Raw genomic sequence first — 21,927 nt, forward strand, 5'->3', positions numbered from 1 at the left:
TCTATTCATTTCCTTTCTTGAAATTTTCGATACAATTCCATAATTCCAAATTCGAAATGAACAATCCAGATTCTTACCAAAAATTCCATTTTTGGTAAGAATCTGGATTGTTCATTTCAAGCCATTTCTTTTTCATGATTTTGATCTAGTAAAAGTCTTTATAACTTTACTTAAAACATTAATGTTTTTAACTATTAGGAAACAAAGTTATAAATCAGGCACTATTTTTTATCAAATAAAAAATTTGAATCATATTTTGTGAAATTAAATAATTCTAATACATAATAAACTATTTTACTCAGTAACATGAATGATTTTACTCAGTAACATGTATGATTTGACTCAGTAATATGTATGATTTTACACAGTAACATGTATGATTTTACTCAGTAATATGCATGATTTAAAATGTAGCAAAGTAGAATACTTTAAAAAAAATACTTACGTAAAAGAATACATTTAAAATAATACCTAAAAAGTAGAAATACAGAAAAAAACTACTCAATTACTGTAACATGAGTAAATGTAATTTGTTACTTTCTTTTCCTGGTCAAAATAAAATGAATAAAAAAAAAATATTAACTTAAATTTTACTTAAATTTCATCTTTGGTGTTTGTTTGGTGCTTCATCTTTGGTGTTCAAACAATGGTAGCAAAATTAATAAAATAGGTATGAAAATTTTTATATTTTATTTTGTGCAACATTAAAGATGGAAGAGTCTAGTGTTATTATACTTTTTATATATAAAAAAGTCAGAAGAGAAAATGCTGTTTTATAAAAATGTTTTGTATTGGTTGTGTATACATAGTTATACAAACTGTGAAAAGTGCAAGTGCAGGCCTTGTTTTAAAGCATAAAATGGTGCGCCATTTACGTATGCGTTAACCCATTTAATATAAGCCTAAAGATACCATCAGTAAGATAAGAGAAATAATGTTATAAAAACCATTTATGAAGTTTGAATGACAATACGTAAAAATATTTGAATGACAATTACATTTAATATTTACTATTTACAAATATAACAAGTTAAAAAAAAATAATGAAAATTTTATTTCTATTAATTTTTTGCACCTCAAATAATTATATTATTTGAGATGTAAAAAAAGAAATCATAAAAGAAATATAATAAAGAAGCTTTTCTTTATCATCTTGCAAGCGCAAGAATATTTATTTAGACAATTACTCATAACAAGCAATAACAAAAATAATTACCAAACTTTTTAAAAATAATAAAAAGCAAAACAAGTAATTATTAGCTAAAAAATAGTACATGTTAAATTTTATTTTATATTAGCGCCAATTTTGATATTTTTCTTGTTTGTTTGTTTTGTTATAATGATTGATTTTATCAAAAAAATAAAACAACATAAACTATTATAAAACTTTAAATGGCATCTTTTAGAGTTTATTTTTTATTAATTAAAGAAAAAAAATTTTCTATGGATATAACTCTATTATTAATTTTTCAAAATAATATTTCGAGGGAGTTCAGATAGCCTCATTATCAAGAATAAAATACTTGGTTATGATATCAAGTATAAATATATTTGATAAGGAGGGATCTTAACTCTCGATATATTGTATTAAAAAATTAATAACAGTTATATCTATAAAAAAAGTTTTTCATATAATTGTTACAAGTATTTACACTTGAAGCAATATGAAGCTCTTGCAATGACTGTTTATATTTATAAGTTTTATTTTGTGAAAAAAATAAGTTTAGAAAAATAATATTTTATACTAGTTATATCAGCATTATATATTTAATAGATTGTGTGATATCAAAAAAGTGTAAACAGAAACTTCCTTATAATTTACAATAAATTTTGATTAAAAAAATCATTTAAATTCCTTGTAAACATGTCATAACACTGCATCAATAATGTTTATAAAATATGTTTAACTTATTTGTCATAAAGAAAGTGCAATCGTATATATTTTTTAGTAAATGGGACTTGCAAACTTAAATCTTAATTTGTCACAAAAAAAAAGAGCTGGTAAAGTAATTAACATAACGTATTATGTTACATCTCAATATGTAACATTGTGGGAAAGCACAGTAGTATAGAAAAAATTGCTAGAAAGACGGATAAATATTGAAACTTTTTGATTGAAACGTTTTTTTGGGATTTATATTGAAAATTAATTTTAATGAACTAATTCCAAAAAAAAAAATTGAAATTCATTTAGAAGGAATAATGTTGAAAATGCCTATCTTAATATAATTGCTAGAGTTAACGTTGTTTCGGTTTCGTTTTTAAAGTAGTTTTAATTAGTTACTAGGTTTTTCTGAATTTGAAAGAGCGCATTCTCAAAATGCACGCGGTCATTGGAGAAAGATCTCTTAAGCAAGTTAAAACTTTTTAGCTTTTAGAATTTAATTATTATTTATTAGTTTAGAAATATTACATAAAGAATCATATTAGGATAACTAATTATCGTTAAGATCATATTATAATTGAAGTAAGTAAAATAGAAAATAAAGAAAAACTTATATATAACATTTTTATTAGATATAAAGTAGAAAGAATCAGTCCTTTTAATTTTTTAAATCATTTACATTTTGTTTGTTTTAGTTTTTCTTTTAGCTTTATTTTTTCTTTAGCAGTTTTGTTTTTACTGAGCTTATATTTTATTTTTTAGAAGGAAAATAGGGGTATGGATGAGGCCTAATTATTTTTTATGCAACAAAAAAGTTATACTAATGCTATTTCCATAAAATTAGTTATTACTACTTTGAAATTTCTGTGATGCTATTAATTATTTTTGTCCTTTTTTAGAAAATTTAGAAAAATAAATTAAAATTTTGTGCCAACGCTGACATGTCATTCACATGTTATTGTATGTAAAGGTTAAATTTTGTTATGAGGATTACAGCTCTTATGAAAAAAAAAAAAATTGAAGGTAAAGAGTATTGTTTGTATATACAGTTATAGACAAAATAATAGTAGTGTGATTAAAATTAACGAATTAATATTATCTTTAAACAGTTACTGAAAATGAAATTGTAATACTGGATTATTAATTAAATAGGTGTGAGATGATAAACTAATTAGTAGAAAATTTTAAATTTTTGCTTTTATTTATAATAATTATATAAGTATAAAAAACAGGTTGGACATAATAACAGTAGTAATAATTTATTTAATGTTATATTGCAAATAATTTATTTTATTAACAAAAAAATGATATAAATTTAATTAAACAATAGTAAAAAATCAATATTTAATTGCATGTCCCCGGTTTTTTATCACAGCTTTGCATCTATTCAGCATTGAGAATCAAATTTTGACAACGTTCTAAAGGAATGTTGTTCCAGGCATTCTGAACAACTTGCCATAACTCCTGCTGATTTTTTGGTTTTTGACTATAAACTGCCTCTTTTACATCCATTCAAAGGTTTTCAATTGGATTGAGATCCGGTGACTGTCCAATCCATAACTGCAACCCTATTCTCGATGAACCAACTTTTTACCCTGTGACTGGTATGCTTTGGATCGTTGTCCTGCATATAAACCCATCTTAGGGGCATATCTTCTTCTGCATAGGGCAACATGGTATTTTGTAATATTTGAAGGTATATGTCTTGGTCCATTATACCATCAATCTTATAGATTGGCCCTACGCCATAATAAGAAAAACAACCTCAAATATTTATTTTTGCTCCGCTATGTTTTACAGTTTTTATGGTGTATTGCGATTTGTATGCAGAGTTAGGTGGCCTCCTTACATACATCCTGCGTCCACTTGACCCAAATAAAACAATTTTGCTTTCATCAGACCACAACATATTATGCCATTTTGAAACAGGTCAATCTGCATGCATTTTTGCAAAAAGAAATCTTGCTACCACATGCCCCTTGTTTCGCCTACATTTTTCCATTTTAGAGCATTTCTAATCATCATAGGAGAACAACTTAATGTCTCTTGAATAAATTTGTATGTTTTCCCTTCTTATTTTAATTTAATAATTAGTTGTCTCTTTTCTGCACTACAATGCTTTGCACGACCCATAATTTCTATTTATAAAATAAATTTATACGATTATTTTATATATTTCATTAAATTAACATTAAAATTAATCTTACATTTAATTAGTCTTACTAAAACCAAATAAACAAAAAGCTAATATAAATAAATTGATAGGAAACAACAGATATGTTATTTTAACCTACAAATTTAGATATGTTTGTATATAAAATTCAGGACTTCCCTAAAGTAATTTGAACAGTGTTACCAACATTTTTTACTCCCATTTCATTATTCAGTGTTTGTATTACTGTTATGCCTAAATTTATTAATTTTTATTTAAATTTACATAAAATTACAATCACAAATCATTGTTTTGCTAGCCACTACTATTATTTTGTCCACAACTGTATATATATTTTGTTTACTTTGAATCTTAAATTTTCTCATGTCATTTTTAAATTTTTTATTTGCACATGCTTATTGTTTGCATATATGCTTTTTTGATAAGTATGTGTATGTGGTAATATGTGCTTTATAGTTGTTTTATCAATGTGTTTTTGTAATAATGTAAAGTGTTTTTTTATTGTTTGTGTATGTGTTAATATGTGTTATATAATTGTTTTATAAATGTGCTTAAATATGTTTATATAAGGTTAAATATATATATTGTGTTTATAGTTGGTACATCTGTTTATATTATGTTGTTTCCATGCTTTCAAAATGCTGTGACTTGCTAAACGTGTAGAGTAAGATTTGTGAAACTTTGCCAACCAAGTGATGTACTTATAGCAGAGGGTTTAGTGTTAAAACTGTTACTGCTTTAGGTCTAGGTGTATTCAAGCTTTTATTATTAATTATTCTGAAAATACATAATAATGTATTTTAATAACATTTTGTGTGTTGTTGTTGTGATGTTATTTTTTTGTAATCTTTTGAGTTTTAGCATACCTTGACATTTAGCTTACCTTCACGTTAGTGTCTATTGTTAAAAATGATAAATAGGTAATTTCATTATTAGATTTAACTGCTTTTAATCATTCACTAAAAGCTAAGAAAAATTATTTTGCCATATATACAATTTGTTTTATAAAAGTAAAAATTCAAACCCAAATTATTTTGTTACAAATTATTTTATAAACTAAAAGCCAGGACAAACTGTTTTGTCATATATACTATTTGTTATACCTCAATTTAATTTTTTGTCTTTAGCGCTTATTCATTACATGATTTTGCTATAATAATTTTGGAATCATGATGTACCAGCATGAATTTTTTCTAAAAACTAACATGAAATAACAATCTTTAACAACTACTACTCTGGTAAATCACAACAGTTTTTCTCTGTAAGGTAATTGATTTCCATTTTTTGTATATGTTTTTCTTATTTATTTACTTACTCGTTGCATTTTTTTATTTTAGATTTATCAGATGATGTATTTATGTGGTATAGAAGAACAAAATATTGTAAGATTTTGTGAATTTTTTAAAAATGTTTACTATATATGTTTTTTATAAAAATAATATTGAAGTTTGCAAAATAAGGTTAACAACAATTTTTTTTTTTTAATTTTTCTGTATTAGCAGTATGTTTATTATTAGAATTGCAGGTTTTTAATTATTTTTATTATTATTATTTGCTAATTTATTTATTTAGATTAATTTTTTTAAATAAAAAAAATTTAGAAGTTATTTTTTTATTTAAAACATCTCTTAGCTGATATATATATATTTTTTAAAAGTCATAAGATTATTGTATAATTTATTTTAAATGACAGTTTCTAATATATAAACATTATTTGTGTGTGCTATTTAGAGTAGAAAAAAATTATATAGAAAAGATTTTTTGTTACTACTTCCAATTAAAAGTGAAGTTTAAATGGATGATATTAGGCTAGAAGCAGATATTAGTTTAGAAAATCGAAATACTAATAGGCAAGTTAATCGTCGCAGAAATGAAAGAGAGGCGAAATGAAATTAATAACCAACAAAATGCTTCAACAAAATGCTAGATATGTTGCTCGGTAAGCAGCAAATAATTCGAACCCAAATTAGGAGAGTGTGGTTAGGCAAGTTGAAAATAATTGTCGCAGAAATAAAAGAGATAGACTTAGGCGAGATGAAATTGATAGTCAGCAAAATACTAGATATGCTATATCTAGTATTTTATCTGCTATAATATCTGATATAATATCTGCTAGATACGAAAGAATGCATTGTATAGGAATAAGTAATACTATTCCAGATTATAATTATTTAGGAGAAATGAATTATATTTGTCAGCATTGTGGTGCTAAGAAATTTCCTGATGAAACACATTTTTTATGTGGCCATAATGGAAAGGTAGTTTTGTCGCAACCTTCACCATTTTCCACAAGATTTATTTAAAGGAAATTATGCAGATGGAAATGCCAATCTGAATTTTTGTAAATATATTAGAAATTATAATGCCTGTCTTTCTTTTGCTTCATTTAAAGCTAATGTAGTTCAACCCATGAATCATGGGCCACCAAGTTTTAGAATATGTGGTCAAGTTTTTCATCATATAAGTAATCTTTGGCCAAACCAAGATCTTCCACTTACATATTGTCAACTATAGATCTATGATCTTTGCCTGAATGATTTAATCTTTCGATTTCAAACTATTATTTGTGAAGAGAACCCATTTGCTCTTGCATTTAAAAACATGGCTGAAGTGGAAGATGAAGAAATTCATAGAGCAGCTATAGAAGGTTGCTCAATGTCAGTTGTAAAAATGTCTTTACTTGAAGGGCAAGATAAACATGGCTATAATCTCCCTTCACATAATGAAGTTGCAGTTGTATTGTACAGTTGTAACTTCAAGTACTTTATCTATATTTTATTTTTTCTTCTAGGAGAGTTGGAACAAAAACAAAGTATAAATTATATGATTTGTATAGTTAAATAAATGAAGCATTTATATCTGTACCTCAGAAGTCAAAGGTTGGTTGTCACATTTTAAAAATTGTTCAGGAGAGGAAATAGTAAAATAATTAGTCTTTATTGGCTTATTCTTGATGGTTAAATTTATGTAATTTTTAAATTATGTAATTTTATTCGTGTTTTATTTAATTTGTCTTAAAGCACATGAAATATAATTTTGACAAAAAAAAATAAAAAGTTAAATAAAAAAAGTGAAAAGTCATTTATGGACAACAGACATTTTTCCTTTGAACATTATGGGGACATTAGACCTGTTTCACATTGTCATTGGACAACAGTCTTTATACCTCTGTAGATACTGAAAAAACTAAAAAGGTCTCATACATAACTCATTTTCACAAAAAACTGGACAACCGGCCTTTGTCTTCTGAGGTACAGATATTAAGATTTAAAGTTTATTTAGTTTATAGTTTTAGTTTAATTTATATTTATTTTTAGTTTATTTTTAGTTAGTTTTAGCTTTAGTTATCTTTTTTTCTTACTTTAGATAACTTTATGGAGGAAATGAGGGGAATAGGTAAAAAAACTATAATTACATACTTATATGTAAATATTATTTTATCGATTATTCTGAAGTTTATTTTTTGTCTTTAGTGGCTGGTAGAAGCATAACTGGTAGAGCTGTGTTTTATATTTTATACATTTTGTATGGAGAATTATGTGCAATAGGTGAAAGAATTATTTAATAAATATGACATTTTTTAACTGATACTCATATTTTTATTAAAATAAAATTTATCATATGTTTAACCCTTTTTGATTTACTCTCATTTCTTTTTTTAAATATTTTTAGCATAGTCTTCTGTTACCTGTGAAAATGGTGAGGTTATGCTTTATATTTTGATTAAATAAAATGCAAATATTTATAATTTTTATTATATTCTTCTATTTGTAATTTTAGAGTTGTTGACATTTGAGAGCTTTTGTGATTTTAGATTCATTACATTTGAGCACTACAGAAATTATTGCTCCCAACACCCAGGGCCTCTCTCGGATAGGTCGTTCAATAAGTGGTGTAGTAATGTCAGTATGGATAAGCCCTCCTTCAAATGGAGGGCTCATCCATACCGAGGTGTTGGGAGACACCGAAGAAAAAACAGCAACCAAAAGGTTGTAAATGTCTTCTATCAGTGAAGATATTTATAACCTTTTTATTGCTGCTTTTTTTTTGGTGATTTTTTTTTTTTTTTTTTTTTGTAATTTTGTAATTTTTTTTTTAATTTGTAATTCTTTTTTTAATAATATATTATAATGTATATTTAATTTGTTTTGGTCTTTTTTAATTAAACTTTTATTTGTTTTTTCACCAATTAAACTTAAATATAGTTAAATTGATTCATTATCCAATTATCATAATATAATGATGCTACATTCTATTGTTAAAAATAATTAATTGGTAGTTTAATTTATTGAACTTACTGCTTTTAAAATTTAATATAAGCCAAGACAATTTATTTAGCTATATAAATGCAATTTATTTATATCTCAATTTGATTTTTTATCTTTAATGTTTATAGTTTGGCTCATTAAAGCATTTTTTATTTTGCTTTTTAATTTAAATATTTTTAATATATTGTGATGTCTTTTAAATTAAACTAAAGTTTACTAAAAGCCAACGTGAAATAATGTCATAAAACAACACCGTCAAGCTGCATCATGGCAGCAGTTTAAGTATGACAACAGGCTACCGAAAAGCAGGTAAATTGTATTCCAGTTGTTTTTTTTGTTTTGTTTTTTTATTCTTTTATGTCTACTTATCTGTTACAACTTTTATTTTAGGTTTGTCATATGATGCATTAATGCAATATAAAAGATCAAAGTTTACATATTTTTTTAAATTTGTTATACACATGCTTGATTGTAAATTAACTTTTTTTTGTTGAAACGTATTTGTACTCAATTGCTTAGTTATTTATAATAAACTTAGTTATTTTTAACAAATTTATTTAGTTGTGTGCATTTAACGTTTTTAAGACACTTTTCTTTTTTAAAGAAAACTTAATGAAGGTGATACCAAAAAATTAATAACTCCTGTTTAATATAAGTTAACTTCATATTAATCTTAATAATTAATTTAAATTCATGTTATAAAAAATATTACAAGAATTTTATTTTATTTTTTTATCTATGTAAAGCATGATGAAGTGTTATTATTTTGTGTCAGAAACTAAAAACGCATTGTGTTGAACTTAGGAATGTCGAGGAAAATGATTCTGCCTTACACTGATATGACCTATGTCAGTTGTAAATTACTCAAATAATGTTAAATAACTTGTAAATTATTTTACCTCCTCATACTTTTTATGTTAATTTTACAAGTTAATTTTAGTTAAGGTTATTAGTTAAGGGTATTAGTTAAGGTTTTGCAACTTTAAATTGTGGAAAACAGCCACTATAAATTAATTGTGTAACAGACCGACCATAACCCGTATTACGGGTTGCTTTCTGCTAGTATGGAATAATATCGAAATTTGGATTTAGGAATAGTATCAAAAAACTAGCAAAGAGGTAGAACATGCAAGGAGTGTTGCTACATCAACTGACAAATAGGTAGAACATGCAATGAGTGTTGCTACATCAGCTAACATGTACGTAGAACATGCAAGGAGTGCTGCTATATCGACTGAGGGTTTGGTTTGGGCAGGCAGTCTACCAATTTAAAAGAATTGAACTATAATAATTTTTTTGATTTTTGATAATATTCAATTTTTAATTATTTCGATGTTTCGATGCTTTCTTCTAATATCAATTTTATACTGCTTAATGATTTTCGATATTTCTTTTTTTACAATTTTGATTTTATTCTCTATTTTGATATTAATCCGGAAAGTCACTTTTCTAATTAGTTCAGCTTGGCTGTTTTCTATACTGTTACTAATACCCAACATTGTTATTGGGATCAAAAGCATTCCTGATTGAATTATCATTGCCGTGCTCCACTTCATATCTAACATGAAGCCATGCTACATATGTATTCATATAGTTTGTGTATTCATATAGTTCCCTTTTGCGTATTCATATTAACGTTATAAAAACAACTTATGAAGTTTGAATGACAATACATAAAAATCTTTGCCTGAAAATAATTACTCATTAAAATCATTTAGTTTTTTCATGATGCTCTTGTTTGTCAATACTTATGGGATATAAAATATGCTGCGCAATAAACATTTTGCTGTTTTTACACCTGTTTACTCCAGCCATTCACTACCTGAATTTAAATTTAAAAAACTGAGTAGTGTAAAGAAATACCTGTTTTTAGGACACCAATCGCATCCAAACACTTGTTGAGGATGCTCATATATCTTAACTGATGACCCATCAACCATACGAACTATACTAAAATGATTTTTTTTAATGCTTAATTTTTGGCCAACAACTTTTTAAACATTTTTTTACAACAATTCAACAAAAATTTTATATATTTTCTTAAGATAATTGATGGCTAAAAATAACCTAGTAAAAATGTGCTATTAGAAATATTTCTAGAGGTGTTTTTTATGTCTAGAAGTGCTTTTAATGTCTAGAGGTGTTTCTTATTCCTAGGAGTGTTTCTTATATTATGGACTAACTAAATAAAAGTCACTAAAGTTAGATAATAACACTAAAGGTAACTAATAGTGATCAACCAAAACAGAAAAAAAGCAGAAACCGAAAGAAATCAAAATTTCGGGTAATCAAATTTGGTGCTGAAACCGAAATGGAAATTTCAGCAAATATTTTACCGAAACTGATACCGAAATTTTGGCTAGTCAAAATTTATTTTACTAGAAAAATTTATTTTAAAATGCATTTATATATTTTTTGCTTTTTTATACTCGTATTATGTTAAAATTAATTACACATGTATCCCAGATTGAGATTTAATACATAAGTCAGCAAGTTAATAGCGAAATTTAACAACTGGCAGATTTTCTCTGCAAAACAAGATTTTTCAAGGTATTTTGGGAAAATTCTCAATATTTTTGTGAAAATTCTCAAAATATTTTATGAAAATTCTAAAAAATAACTGTTTTTCTAAATTAGATAATTATTGGTTTTTGGTATGTTTTTTAACCGAAATTTTGGTTTTTACCGAATTTATAAAAAGTACTGAAACCAAAATTTCGGTATCGGTTCAAATTGAAATTTTGACCAAAACCGATACCAAAACAGGTTTGGGTTGATCACTAGTAATTAAAGATAACCACTAAAGGTAAATTGTCATTTCTTTTGTCACTAAAGAGGTAACTAAATGTTAAAAAAAGAATAAATAGAAATTTTGAAAATAAAAATAACCAGTTTTTATCAGCCCCACAACTGGCAATAAATCTTGAATCCTGTTTATTCCAAGAACATGAAAACACAGTTCCATCTTTATGTTCATCAAATACTTTTGCAACTATGTTTCTCTTAATATCCCACAATATAAGTCCATGCTTTGCAGTTGCTGCACATATAAAGTTGAGATCACCTGGATGCAAAAAAATTATGTAAACCTTGGGGAAAAGGAGGAGGGGGGAGGTGTTTTAATGAAAAAATTTTAATCAAAGACTATATGAATATTCTTATATATATATATATAGTCCTTGATGCACTCTTGAACTTACTAAAAACATTTATTGAAATAACAATTTTATAACACTTAAATAAACATCTGCAAAACTGTAAACATTACAAAATAAGTTGTTGTGATTTTATATCATGTTTTAAAAATACGAAAACACTTAAAAAATGATAAAACTTTTTTTTTTTAATTTAAATGTTAAAATCAACAAAAGCACCTGTTCCCCAAGATAGATTGTATATGATTCCATAATTTCCAGGGAGTACATGAATCTGAAATTATTATAAATAAATATAACATCATTTAAAAAAAAATACAATTTTAATTTGTTTAGAAGTAAATTTTCATACATTGTATCAGTATAAATTCATAAATAAAAAGTATATATATTTATTACATTATTATTATTTTTATTTTAAATAATGCTTTTGTATGAATTATTTTTTTATAAGCTGAGTTCTCACAAAACATACAATTAGTTTACCTAGAAATAATTATTTCAAGGTAAACTAATTGTATGTTTAAGACTTAAATAGAAAAACTTAAATAGAAAAAAAAAAAGATTTCAGAACAGATTATATTTCAGATCTCTTTGTTAGCTATAATCCTCACATAATCTACCTATTCGTAAGTCAACATAGCAGCACTCTTCGCATGTTCTACTTATTTTTCAGTTGATATAAACAGTAAAAAAATAAAAAAAATTTTCAGTATATTTTTGTTAATTTTTTTACTTAAATTTTCAAAAATTAAAAAGAGAAAAATTAACAAAAATGCAAATCACAATATTTAAACAACTAGATTCCAATCACATATTTTAAATATATAAAAATAATACAATGTCCTTACTGAGGTATAAATAATAATTTAAGAATTTTTCTGTGATAATATAAAATAAATAACATTTTTATCTTTGTATATTTGTGTTTAATATTGAATTATACAATAGCACCATGTTAGTTGACCTCAAAGCAACCTGGGCAGTGGCAGACAAATTTTTTTTAAATAATTTTATATTTTAATTTATATTTTATACATTATCTGAAAAATTCAGAAAAAAGCATATCACATTTTATTCTATTTTATTACTTCTTGATCCTGCGTACTATTAAAAATTAAAAAAAAAAAAAGTACAATTAAAAAAAAAGTATAATTAAATTTTTTATCTAAACAGTTTTTAAGTTGATGTTTTCATTTTTTCGTTCAAATTGTTTATTTTCTTGAGTTTAAGAATATGCTTAGATTATTTTTTTGGAAAAAAATTTCTTTAAAAAGAAGTAAAATAATTTTTTTTTGTTAAACTTAAATTAATTTCAGCTATAATATATAATATGTTATAAAAAATATTATCCATTAAAATATAAATTAAACAAAATACACAACTTAATTTTAAATTGATTTAAAATATGAGTGGTTTGCATGGTATCATACCACGCTAAACGTAGTGTAAAAATATTTTACAATTGGAAAATGATGCGATTCCATTCATCAACAAACCAACTAAAATTACTTAACCAACTAGAATTACTTAACCAACAGCCTCTTAAACTAATAATATTATACTTTCTAAAAACCTTTTAATGTATTGTTAAATACAATATAAAACTCATATAAAAGTTTTATGGGTAATCAATAATATAATGATGTCTACTTATGTAAATTTTGAAATGTAATTTTAATATAATTATAAAAAAGCATTGATTTTGGTTGAAATAATTACTAACAACAATTTAAACGACATGTATAAAACAAACCATTACAAAACAATTTGTATATATTACAATTCTAATTTGTTGCCCTCACATTAGGGGTAGGGATGGTAAATATTTTTGGGTATTTTTGTTTTCAGGCTTCAATCACCAGGAGATTTATTTTTTAATCTACGTATACATTGTTGCAACGCTTTACGTATATTACATTTAAATATTACATATGTATGTATATTACAATAGTTGCTATGTTATATGTATATTACACAGTGGTGTAGCAAAATACTTTTTGGCCAGTAGGCATACGTGGTCAAGGTACCTAATTTCTGTTTCTCTGAAACAATAACTTTTCTAAAAAAAATAAAACAAGCTCTATAACTATATCTTGGGGCTCCTAAATCTCACGAACCTTGGCCCAGTTGCTTGAGGGACTGTGAGGTTTGTTTATACTGGCCTTGCGGTAGCTAGGCCACTGATACAATACACAGATAAAGATATTTACATTAAAATTTTTAAATTTTTCATGGCCATATAAAATACCATAATTGTTTAAACCAAGACTTTTAGGCTCTGCAGATATTCTTGAGCAGGTGAGCATTTTTCATATCAAAGTGGCAAAAAAATCTTACTAAAATAAAGGGTCCTCTTAAAAAGTTTGGGGCTCCTAAATCTTTAAGATGTGTGGTTATAACTCTTCCTTCTTAGTTTTTAAACAATAAAAACATTTTATGCAAAAAAACTTGTAAAAAAGAACTAACAATATGTTAGTGTTGGCCAGGGATTGAATATTTTCGAGATCGTTTGACTCAAAGAATGGTTTTTATAGTCAAAACTATCATGGACCGGGCCTAGAGAGAGTTTTAATCATGGTCAGAAACCTATTATTGATATTTTCAAATTTTACAGGGAAGAAATACCTAAAACCAGGCAGACCAAATGTTACTGCAAACTAAATGTTAGTTACTTAAAGTATTAATTTTTTGCATTACTGTTGTACAAGATCCTCTCAAAGTTATTGTAGAATATACCATCAGATAGGGTAATATGGCTGCATTTTGACTGTTTTTTTTTGTTGTTTTTTTCTCAATAATTTGCTAAATACAAGAGCTTATTTTTGCTAAATACAAGAGCTAACTTGTAGATTTTATTCAAGAATTAATCCTACTAGATGCACATTATATGTGAAAATCAGTCTGTAGCTGATTTTCACATATAATGCGCATCTAGTAGGATTATGTGGATCTAGTAGAATGTAGCTTTAAAACTTTAAACACAACTTATTAATTAAAATCATATTTGAAAAATCCAAAAGTGGGGTAATTTTGGCCATTTAACAAAAAAAACTTAATTTAAACAACAAAACATTGCAATACATGTTTAAGAAATTAAGAAAAAGTCACAAATCACAAAACTAGATTAAAAAAAAAATACAAAAAATAATAAGAGCTATGAATTTGTGAACTTTCTTCAAAAATCATACAAAATGCACATTTATGTAAAAATCAGCACATTTAAAACTTTAACTAAAGTTTATCAATGAAAATTATTTTTGAAAAATCAAATGGTAGTGTAATTAAGCCACTTAACAAAAAAAACCTAATTTAAACAACAAAACATTGTAATAAATGTTTATGAAACTAAAGGAAGTATATTTCAAACCCTAAAACTAGATTTTTTAAAGTTCAAAATACAAATACAAATATAAAGTTCAAAATACAAATACATAATTCCTAACAAATTACAACTGAAAAAGGCATTTTTTTATAATGGTATCTGGATGCCCTGTGGCCTTTCTATATATCATTTTTTTGGAGCCAGGGTTTTTGTTGAATTTAATCTTATCATAGTTCATAACGTAAGAAGGGCAATGTCCTTGATCAGGTTGTGCTGATTGTTGAAAAAAAAAAAAAATAAGCTGTTCTTTACTTACATCTGCATGGCTCTTTAAAAGGTTCTGACTAGTTCTCTATAAAATTAGGTTGTGGTGCCTTTTCACAAATATCTTAGCCCAACCTTGCCCAATCCAAAAAATTTTACTTGGGTTTGTAAAGGTTACATTTGATGAGGTGTTTTAACGCAGCCAGATTCCAAAGCTTTTCATCCTGTTAATGAAGTGCTTTGTCATTGCTCAATTTTGAGTAATGACAATCTCTTACTCAGCAGGAATAGCAGTTCAACAAGGTGTCCGCATATTTTTGGTCTTACCACATAGATAATTTCTAAGGGTTGATCTAGAAATTTTGTAGGTCTCAGAGGCGCTTTTAACTGAAATACCAGCAGCAATGACCTTCATAGCTACGTCCACTCGCTCTATGAGTTGTTACTGTTTGTATAACCTTTCTTTGGTTTGTATGTGCATGGCATATTGCAACTGATTTAAAAATTTTACAATTTTATCAACCAAATTTGTATATGGCCATGGTACCCCAATTTTTAAAATGACCTTTTCACCCTACATTTTTAAGCTCAAAGTGTTTACTTTAAGGTAAACACTTTGAGCTTAAAAATGCATTTACCTAAGTAGCTCATAGAGGTCTGGTTAAAATATTGGAAAAATCGCTCCTCAAATATTTGCTTATAGTTAATAGATAGTGTTTTTTAAATCTGAAAGGACAAAAATAATGACATATGAAAAACATTAAACAACAAGAGTATTATTATTTTAATTTTTTTGTAAGACAAAAATGTCAGGTTGAAATTGGGCTATAAGAGGTATGTAGAGTGGGACAATAAGTCTTTAAAACTGTGGTTGTGTTACCCCACAGTGCACAGTGGGCCAGGTGGTGGACAAAAGTAAAAAAAAAAAATTCTCAAAAATGACATTCTTATATACCATTTTGTAGTTTAAACATCCATCTTTAATAAAATGTATCTATTTTGGTATAATTATCATTCAGTTTGTATTTTAAACTATTAACAAAGAAGTTTTTTTTTTTTTCAAAAAAAAATTTAATTTTTTTTTTAATTTAATAAATCTTTTTGTGTTTCTATAAGCATTAAATAGTTTTGCATAGGTAATTAAAATAAAGTATTATCTTTCAAATAAGCTACTGCAACACTATATTGCACTTAAGTTGTCAAAAAATGTCAAATAAAGCGATTTCTAATGACTGCATATTTAAAGTAAAAATTTCACTAATATAGTTGAATACTTTTGCAGTCCAAGGTGGTCCAGTAATTTGAGACTTGAAATATGTTGTCCAAGGTATATATTATCCATATGAGTTTGATTTATAGTCTGCCGATATCATATTTAGAATAAAATACATATAAAGTTTGGCATGCTGGTCTTCTCCATAAGCTTTCTTCTTATGGTGTATCTTGCAACATCTTTAAGATTACTGAATCCTTCCTTTCCAATCATAGCATAAAAGTTGTCCTCGATGGTCAGCACTCTTCTTCTTATTCTGTAACTTCAGGGGTTCCTCAAGGCTCTATCCTTGGCCCTATACTCTTTTTAATTTACATTAACGATCTTCCAGATATTCTCACATCTAAGGTGGCATTGTTTGCTGATGATACTACCATTTATTCTTGTCGCGATAAAAAGCCAACAATCTCTTATTGCTTGGAGGGGGCATTTGAGCTTGAAAAGGATCTCACTTCTGCTACAGCATGGGGCTCACAGTAGCTGGTGAACTTCAATACAGATAAAACTCAATTTTTTTCAGTCAATCGTTATCGCAATAATTTAAATCTTCCTATATTTATGAATGGTGATGTACTCGATGAGTCATCTACTCTTCATCTTCTAGGATTAACTCATACTTCCAATCTTTCTTGGAAACCAAATATCAAATCAGTTGCAAAATTAGTATCTGCTAAGGTTGCATCTCTTTATCGAGCTCTTCACTTTCTTAACGTCTGTTCACAAAAAATCCGGAATGAAAAATTGTTCTTAATTGAATACAAAATTAATCGATTTTTGACAAAAATTTTAACTAAAATGAGTGACTGGACATTGTTAACTATTTTATAACTGAAAGTGGTCCTAAATCAGCGGCTTTTCGAACTTTAGTTTTGACTGAATCCATTAGGTTGAAAAAGTAGTCTGGATCAAACTCTTTCAACTTTAATCAAATTCTATTCTTAAGGTGGTCAAGATTTTTCGCAGTAAATCCATTTCCATAAACTTTTGCTTTTAAATGTGCCCAAAAATTTTCAATTGGCCTTAACTGCGATACATTTGGGGGGTTATCTTTAGCGTCAACAAAGTTAATACCTAAAGTGTTGTAAGTTTCTAATGTGTGTTTCGCATAATGACATCTCGCTCCGTCAGGCCAAAATAAAATTTTCATGTTTTGATGCTTGGAATTTATAAATGGAAGAAGTCTTTTTGTAATACATTCTTTAGAATAAGTTTTTGCATCCAGTGCACAGTTTTTTACAGCAAAATAAGGCGATGAATGACCAAAACGACTGATTGCAATCCAAACAAGAACTTTCTCGTCAAACTTTTTTTTGAAGTTGAATTTAATGTTAGGATCAGTTTGAGAACTATCCTTTGTATAGTAGCCAGAGTTTTGTGAACAATTTGCACCATTTACACAGAAATAAGATTTATCGTCCATGATGATTTCAAACTCATTTGATGGCTTGAAAAAAGTTGTTGAAAGTTTTAATAAGTTTTTCTTTTGTTTAATTTCTTGCTTTTCTGTTGTTTTTGGTGCATTTTTTCTTTTGGTATACTTTAGTCCATGCATACTTAATAATCTATTTACGTATGAAACGCTTATCTTATATTTTAGTGCCAATTTTCTTTGCGAAATCCCGATTCTCTCTTCTGTTCTTGCAATCATGGACTCTCTCTTTTCTGGTGTAATTTTAAAAGGTTTTCTGCCGCAACCAATTTTTCTATTCATTGGCAAATTATTTTCAGACCTTTTAATTATGTCATAAATTGTAGATTTAGCGATTCCCATTTTCTTAAAATGATCCACTGTAAATTTCTTTCCACTGTTTATGTTTTGTTTATAAAAATTTCCAATCACATTTCTAACATCGTTCTCTTTTAGATGCTCCATGTTTATTTGAATTAATTATTTAAACTCAATTTTGCCACAAAATGAAACTGTTGTTGTTGACCGATTAAATTTAAAAATTTCGAATCGAAAATTCGAAATTTAGAACAATTTGTGTACATTTGAAATCAGTCCGGATTTTTTGTGAACAGACGTTACTTCGGATTCTATTCTCTATCTCTATAAATCTTAAATCCGGCCTTATATGGAATACTGTTGCCATATCTGGGGCGGATCTTCTAACGACGCCCTTTCTCTTTTAGACAAGGTGCAAAAATGCATTGTAAACATAGTTGGACCTGCTCTTGCAGCCAACCTCCAACCATTATCACATCATCGTAATGTTGCTTCTCTTTCTCTTTTCTACAAATACTATAATGGGCACTGCTCTAAAGAGCTAGCGTTTCTTGTGCCATCTAATAAAATTTATACTCGTGTTACTCGTTATTCAATTAAGTCTCATCTTTATTCTGTGGCTGTTCCTAAGTGCTCCAAAAATGCTTATTCGTCTAGTTTTTTTCCTCGAACATCGGCTCTTTGGAATTCGCTTCCTTCATCTTGTTTTCCTGATTCAAATAATTTGCAATCCTTTAAGTTGTCAGTCAATCGTTATCTTGATCTACAATCTTCATCTTTGCTCTTTCAGTAACTTCCAACTTTAATTAGTGGCTGCTTGCAGCCTTGTTGGAAGTGAAGATGTTAAAAAAAAAACAAAAAAAAAACATATGTATTTTATTCTAAATGGTTATGTATTAATTGGGGCTCAGCGAGACTATGTTACTGTTACAAACTTGTTTTATAATTTATGCATCTTAAAATACCTATTTATAATATTTTGTAAAGGTGTATATGTAATCTATATTTTTAGATGTTTTAAATTTCATGTTTTAATTTAGTTAAATGAAATATATTGAAATTTATTCATAATACAAAAAAAAAAAAAAAAAGCTCTAGCTCTAATACTTGTGGACTTCGATGGATTCATTGGACATCGATTTAAGGACTCATATCAGCAAATTTGTTTGGGCGCAATTGAAGCAGGCTGTAAACTGTATCCTCCTTGCAATGCTGTTCGAGATGCAAAAGAGCAATGTTTGCCAAATAATAGAGACAGTATAAGTGTAACTGATTACTCAGCTTCTGTTGATCTACAAAGTTTGCTAGACCATACTGCTGCTCGACTAGTTAGTTAATTTTTATATTTCGCCATAAAATTGGTTTTGATAGATCAACAGGTCAATCAATTTAAAAGCAATCATCGAATGATAATAACCCAAGGAATCTTCAACAAGAAGGGAGTTTATTTCTTACTTGTATTGTTCCTTTAGAATTGATTGGATTTGATGCGTCACAAAAGAATGGTGTTTGGCTTAATCCAAAACCATCATCCACTATGTACTGTCAGCCTGCACGGTTTAGTTTTAAAAAAGAAACAGTCGAAGTTATAAAGGAAGAAGAAAGGTACGTCACTCTAGATATTTATAATTTCAATTGTAGCCATACTTCATTTAACTAACCAAATGTTTATATTAATAGGTACATTAATGAGTGTCAACAAAATTTGCAGCCTACTAGTTTAATGAATAATATCACGATTAATCATATAATTAAATTGACGATGGTGAATGGAAAGGTTGCCACTGCTTTGTCTGATTTAACAAGTTCAAGTCAATGTTGTTCAGTGTGTGGTGCCATGCCTACTCAAATGAATAAGACTGACCTTCTTACTAAGACACATTTACTACTTAGCAATGGTTTAAAGTATGGTCTTTCAACATTATATACTTGGATACGCTGCATGGAATGTGTCCTACACATATCATACAAACTGGGTATTAGGAAACATCAAGCTAGATCAGTAGAGGACAAGATTTCTGTTAAGTTAAAAAAGAAAACAATACAAGAATAACAATACAAATCCAAGAACAACTTGGACTTGTTATTGATGTTCCTAAGTCTGGTAGTTCAGGTACATGTAGCATTACTGGATTTGATTTATGCTTAATAAAAATGGTTTATATTGCGTTACAAACATTTTCCTCAGGATTTCAAATCAACGTATTCAAATCAATGTATTGCATAAATTTTGCAAACAGATATGTAGAATTGTAATCATGGTAGTACATGCCACAAAGTTTAAACTGTATATTATTACATGGACATGAAGTTGTACGACAATTTTAATTACCTATTGGAATGCTTTTTGAAGAAGCTCAAGAATTGCGCAACAAGGATTTTAAGAAATTTAAGGAAGCATTTTTCACACAAATGTTCACGAAAAAAAATTAACATAGATGTTTTAAGAAGGCTTTTTTGTTTCTCAGATTCTTACTAGTAGTTATAGAAAAATAAGTTTAAGCAAAAAAAAAACCATTTGATCTAGAAGTGATGCAACTTTTGTTGAAACCACCTTCATTTCCTATTACAGTAGCAACAAAATCAATATAACCCTCTTAAATGCTTAAATTTTTTGTATATATAACTAAAATTGGTTTTTAGAAAAATTTAAAAAAAAAACTGTTTACAACCTGAACTGTTGCTGGGCAATTAATTGTTATTTTACAATAACGGTAATTTAATTTTTATATAATTAGTTATTTTTTATGTAAATGTAAATTACAAGAACTATTATATTATGCAATGTAATTTTAAAAAGTAACTAACTTATAAATGTAAAAGTAAAAAACTTTTATTTTTTGTAAAGCACTTTTTATTTACTTTTACAATTAAAAATTACTTTTTGATGTAATTTACTTTTACATAACTTACTTTTAAAAGTAAAAAAAAAACTTTATAAAGTAAAAATTATTTCAAAAAAAATTAATTATATAGAAATGTAAATTCAATTTGAATGTTTAAAATTATTAATGCAATTTACTTTTTCATAAAAACAAACTTACTAGTGTAAGTAAAAAAAAAATAAGTAAAAGAACCATCTCTATTTACATTGTCGCTGTAAAGATGAAAAGCAGTTAAATTGATTTCTGTTAATATTATTGAGTAATTTTTTAGAAGAAGCGAACTGTTTCGATTAAAGAATCAAAATATTCTAATTTAAGAAACTTGTTGCCTTGATTATAACAAAATGGAGCCTTGACAAAATCAAATTTAATTCCAATAAAAGTGCAATCAAATTAGTCAAATTATAGTTAAAAGTATAGTAGGATTGTTTGCATTATTCAAATCATGTTTCATAGTTGAATCATCGGTTAAAATATATTTATTCTTCGAATGTTTCAACTTGGATAACTTACCCCTACTAGTTTGTATAAATATGTTTGCCAAAAAACCATATACATTGTTTTATATATATATATATATATATATATATATATATATATATATATATATATATTTATATATATATATATATATATATGGATATAAACATATATGTTTTTCTAATTATTTATATGCTGGCAAAACAATTATATAGTTTTATGGCAAAAGGGAGCAAAATTAAACTTTTACTACTTACCTGATGATTGTGGTAACACATGAAACTCATAGTTGCAATATTAAATTATATTATAAACATTAGCATTTAACTAATTTCTGGTACTTCGTGTAACAGTAACATATATACTATATATATGTGTGTGTGTGTGTGTGTGTGTGTGTGTGAGAGAGTATTTAATAAATAGTATATAATAAATGTATTATAGTAAATATCAATTTTATATATATATATATATATATATATATATATATATA

At 26.7% G+C, this 21,927-nt stretch overlaps 1 protein-coding gene across 2 annotated transcripts in view; it reads right to left on the minus strand.

Annotated features, from left to right (window-relative positions):
- The window catches only part of LOC100202679 (WD repeat-containing protein 17), an 84,520-nt gene that overhangs the window by 44,932 nt on the left and 17,661 nt on the right, over positions 1-21,927 (minus strand). For both annotated transcript variants that reach the window (XM_065812397.1, XM_065812398.1), the window contains 3 exons: positions 11,701-11,755; positions 11,216-11,390; positions 10,190-10,276 (listed from right to left, as the gene is read on the minus strand). In XM_065812397.1, coding sequence (XP_065668469.1) covers positions 10,190-10,276; positions 11,216-11,390; positions 11,701-11,755 — 317 coding nt within the window. The remainder of the gene's footprint in view (positions 1-10,189; positions 10,277-11,215; positions 11,391-11,700; positions 11,756-21,927) is intronic.

Source organism: Hydra vulgaris, chromosome 12 (assembly GCF_038396675.1).
Source record: "Hydra vulgaris chromosome 12, alternate assembly HydraT2T_AEP".
NCBI lineage: Eukaryota > Metazoa > Cnidaria > Hydrozoa > Anthoathecata > Hydridae > Hydra > Hydra vulgaris.